The sequence below is a fragment of the Larimichthys crocea genome, chromosome XII, assembly GCF_000972845.2.
Source record: "Larimichthys crocea isolate SSNF chromosome XII, L_crocea_2.0, whole genome shotgun sequence".
In the NCBI taxonomy this organism is placed as follows: Eukaryota; Metazoa; Chordata; class Actinopteri; family Sciaenidae; genus Larimichthys; species Larimichthys crocea.
The window spans coordinates 21331983-21336925 of record NC_040022.1 but is presented as its reverse complement, the minus strand read 5'-3'; the positions used below and the strand labels follow the sequence as shown (position 1 = coordinate 21336925).

The window sequence follows — 4943 nt, the reverse complement described above, 5'->3', positions numbered from 1 at the left end:
TGTGTTTTCTAGATAGCATTCAGCACCACCCACACACTGCTGCCAGCTGTATTGTTCCGCTAAAGGGAATCTCCTCTCCGGCAATATACATTCATCATAACTCCTGGAGTTTTCCTTCGTGGCAGATATCACGAAAAGCCAAGGTCCTATATGAATAACCTGTAATAAAAGGAAGGAATATTAATTTGTAAATGTATAAATGTCGTGTTTAGGGGCCTATGTGGTATTAAATAAAAGCAATAAAAGAGCAGGGAGTCACGTGTTGTCATGTGTACAGTGTTTAAGTATATGATATATATATATAATATATTTTGTTAAATGATTATGGTTACAGCAGCTTAATCATAGAACAGTTTTATCTGTAAAAACATATGTGTATGTTTGATATTTTACAGCTTATAGGCTCAAATTAAAGCATTTGTTTCAGTTTAACTCAAACACCAGTCAGGATATCTCTTTATATAACACAGTTTCTGCCTAAACATTAATTCCTTTAGCCTTTTGCTGTCAGCACAGACCTAGGTTATCTCTGACGCAAGCGCTCATCACAGGCGTCTCTTCTCGTTTCACAGACTCGTATGTCTCCCCCCCCCCCCGCCACCCCCCTGACGGACCAGCAGATCAGCCAATGAGAGCACGACCGAGGCAGGACTCCGACACAGTTTGGACCAATGACAGACGCTCGTATTGTTTTGACCTCTGAGACCGCATCACCGCCTACCTCGTGCCTATGGCGGAGGAAAGCTATAAATAAAGGCAACGCTTGAGCAGGAGGCGGACGAAGTTGCTCAACTCCCGGAGAGTCGGGAGCTGCTCTGCGAAGCCTGCTGAAAGAGGAAAACAAAACAAAACAAAAAAAAATACAAAAGGAAAAAAAACCGCAAAAAATAACCTTAGAAACAGAAACCGTGAACGCCAATCCTCCGACATGTACATGTACTGGAATACTTTTTTGTAACGTTGATAATATACTCTATGTGAAGAAAGTATTTATACTTTTTTTGTTTTTCTATTTGCACTAACTAACGGTACTTCAGAACTACTGAGAATCTTTATTTTTTACAAAGAAAAGTAAGTATTTTTCCGCCTTTTTTATTTTTCATGCTGCTTGTCATGTATTTAATATTAAGTGTCTTTATTTTGCCTGCTGTCGTACTGAACCTCTATTCATAGTTAAGCTGATTTGCTGCGTCAGTCCACGAAGTTAGGGAGGGGTGTGTGTGTGTGTGTGTGTGTGTGTGTGCATGAGATAAAAGTCTTTAATATGTCCTTATTTTGTCATCTCATTTTAAAAAAGAAATATTTATATATATCGAAATATATATCCAGACTGTAGCCTTTTCATATCGTACTTCTTTTTTTTATTTCCTTCGGTTTTCCATGCAGGCTGTCGAAATCAGTCTAATCTTATATATTCGGTGCAATTGCAACAATATTTCTTTCGACTTTAAAAAAAGAAACTGAGAAGATGAATCAAGACCTGTAGCCATTTCGCAACTGAGAGGCTACGGTTTCATGAGGGAGACGGTAAATGTTGCATCCCTGTTCCTGCAGAGATGAATCATTTTTTATATTTGAAAAAGAAGAAGCTGACTGTACGCAGCCTATTTCTAAGCCTCATTTGGTTTTTACGCTTTGTGACGTTTACATTTGATCTAACATCCAAGTGTCTCGTCTTCCCTGTTTTTTAAAATTGCCAAACATATGGGTGTCGCCACAGTGCGTTAAGTCTTATTTCGACATTGTATTTAATGTAGGAAGCTGGTGCTTTACGCATATCAAACCAGCCCCAGTGACATGATAGTAAGCCCTGAAATCCACCCTAACTTATCCTCGATTAGGTTTTGTTGACAAGATATTTGCTCAGTTTAATTTTTTATTTTTTGCACCTTTTTTTTAAAAGCAACAGCCTCGCATTAGTTTTCCTGTCTCATGCTGTATGGAAGATATCCAATTGGCTATTATGTAACAGGATTCCAGAGTCATAGTGCGAGGTTAATGTGCTCAATGCCCACCCTTTTGACATTTAAATAAACAATATATGCACATTTCAGTGCCAGATGAACGAGAATTATAGTTTGCTTCCGGATCAGTGGGCTCTGCATGGATATTTCTGCGTTGGCTGCACATTTTCTGAGAGATTCAGCTCTGGTTGTCTGTTGTGACATTCAACTTGTGAGCTCACAGCAGTCAAAACTGCAACATGCACTGGTACTTTGGACAGGGCTGTTAATAATTAAAAGACTCTTACTTGCACTCCCTTAAAAATAGACCAGAATGGATCCGTCTTTAGAGAATATTCAACGTGATGCTAAATATGATACTAACTGATAAATATTAACCTTTTTTTTTGTAAATGTGAAGTGGAAAATTAAAAAGTATTTTTCTTTTTTTTTTCTTTGTTGCAGGAAAACATTATCACACCCAGTGGAAGAAGGTCACTTCTACAAAACCAGCACTTTTGCTTTTGAACCTGTCTTGTTCTGGTTGCTTTCGCCATCCTGCCTGGAGAGCATCTGTGTTGCTAACCACGGATAAACAAAGCAGACCCAGTGGACACATTCAAGGTCAGACACACCTAATCTTCACGCACCTGGTAAACTTCAGAAGTTAGCTATGCAGCTTGAAATCCAAGTAGCTCTCAACTTCATCATCTCGTACCTGTACAACAAGCTGCCGAGGCGGCGGGTCAACATCTTCGGCGAGGAGTTGGAGAGGCAGCTCAAGCAGAAATATGAGGGACACTGGTACCCGGACAAGCCATACAAAGGCTCAGGATTCAGATGTATCCACGTAGGGGAGAAGGTGGACCCTGTGGTGGAGAAGGCAGCCAAAGAGAGTGGGCTGGACATTGAGGATGTCCGCAACAACCTGCCCCAGGACCTCAGCGTGTGGATTGACCCATTTGAGGTGTCCTATCAGATCGGCGAGAAGGGGCCCGTCAAAGTATTGTACGTTGATGACAGCAATGAAAGTGGAGCTAATAATGTGGGGCTTGATCTGGACAAGGAGATCAAGAACAGTTTCAATCCCGACGCACAGGTCTTCATGCCCATCAATGAGCCTGTGAACGGAGGCTCTCCGGGCTCCAGCTCACCCTCTCCTCCTTTCGGCCACTCGGCAGCCGTCAGCCCCACCTTCATGCCCCGCTCCACGCAGCCTTTAACCTTCACAACAGCCACCTTCGCCGCCACCAAGTTTGGCTCCACAAAGATGAAGAGCAGCGGACGTAACAACAATGGCGGCAATAATGCCGGAAACAAGGTGGCACGTACCTCTCCCACCAACCTGGGCCTGAATGTGAACAGTCTCCTGAAACAGAAAGCCATCTCCACCTCCATGCACTCTCTGTACGGGCTGGGCCTCGGAGTGCAGCAGCAGCAGCAGCAGCACCAGAAACCCTCAGCCCTGTCCCCCAATGCCAAGGAGTTTGTGTTCCCCAGCCTTCAGGGCCAGGGTAGCCAGAGTGCTCTCTTCCCTGGGGACAGCTCACTCAGCCTCAGCCCGCTGCAGTACAGCAACGCCTTTGACGTGTTTGCGGCCTATGGTGGCCTTAACGACAAGTCCCTCATGGATGGCTTGAATTTCAGCTTGAACAACATGCAGTATTCTAACCAGCAATTCCAGCCAGTTATGGCCAACTAGTACACGTAAAGGTACTACTTAAGCTACTACTTCACACAGAAACGACCAGAGATAATGTGATGGGGGGGAAACAAACACAAATGTACATTTTGAAAAATTAAAAAAAAAAAAAAGTGTAAACAAGAACAGAATGTCAAAGATAAAAAGGAAAAGATGACTTGTCAGCTGTAAGATCTATGTTACGAGTCTAAGAGCATGAGCCCGAGGGTGAATTACTTTGCCCCCTTGAGTTATATCTTTAGTACAAGATGTCCAAGCTTGGTTTCCTAAACTTCAACATGCATCATTGTTATTTCTTTTGCCAACCAAGCACAAAATATTTTTTTTATGTGACTGTTTTAAGATATAAAAAAAGACAAAAAAAACAAAAACAAAACACCACCACAAGTCATGGCCTCTTTCAGTATTTAAACATAACAGGACACGGCCAATTTTTTTCAAGAAATTGGCACAAATAAGTGGGATTTCCTGGTCTTTTTTCTAATTGTATAATTTAATTTAGTACAGAGTTTGTAAAATATCAGAGTATCTATTGTTTCTACGACATGGTATTGCATTTATATCTTTTTACTACTCCAGTGATCTGTGATGGCTGCAGCGACTTTATGTTTTCTTTTTTTATTGAAATTATAAAATGAATCCATCTTAAAAAAAAACAAAAAAACATTGACTATTCTAAAGATTGTGTACAGAATATTCCGTAGTGGTGGGATTTAAGAATATTTGCTTTTTTGAAAAACATAAGAGTTGTATTTTCTGTTAAGAGTTTAAAGATTTTTGCTATATTATGGACAAAATGTAATCGTATATTAATTTTGTACCTACATTGTGCAATACTTGATAAAACAAACGGTATAACAAAGTATTTGGAGTCAGTGTCTTACATGTTAAGAGGGACTGATAGTTTATTAAGTTTGTATTAAAAAGCTTGAAAATAATTACACCTTGCTCAGTTTGTCATTGGTTTTTCTGGTTAAGCTGATATAGGAGAGTATTTTAGGCTTTTCAAACATGTTGGGACGAATCCAGTATTCTGTCCTGAAGGAAGAAGAATCAGGTTTTTCACAGGTACACCCACATCCATTTAGTTCCCCTGTTTGGTACATTGGTATGTCTCCAGCAAACAGTTCAGAGGTTTAGTTTGTTACATTATTACATTTTATTTGGCAAAAATGCAACATTATAAATTACATTCTTACACCCCTGGCTTTAACACTGATATATTAGCACCCAATCGTCACCACAAGCCCTCAGCAACATTTGTTCAAGCATGCAGGCGGCATTGGCTAACAGCTGCC

General features: G+C 40.6%; 1 protein-coding gene across 1 annotated transcript; it reads left to right on the top strand.

The window, feature by feature from the left end:
• Positions 1 to 750: 750 nt before the first annotated feature.
• Positions 751 to 4583, top strand: tob1a (transducer of ERBB2, 1a). The gene is made up of 2 exons (XM_010743806.3): positions 751 to 1071; positions 2409 to 4583. Exon 2 carries the CDS (start codon positions 2617 to 2619, stop codon positions 3643 to 3645), a length of 1029 nt encoding a protein of 342 aa, XP_010742108.1. The 5' UTR covers positions 751 to 1071; positions 2409 to 2616; the 3' UTR covers positions 3646 to 4583.
• Positions 4584 to 4943: the final 360 nt, after the last annotated feature.

Coding starts and splice junctions, on each gene's coding strand:
- tob1a (XM_010743806.3), top strand. CDS start 2,617: ATGCAGCTTGAAATCCAAGTAGCTCTCAACTTCATCATCTCGTACCTG.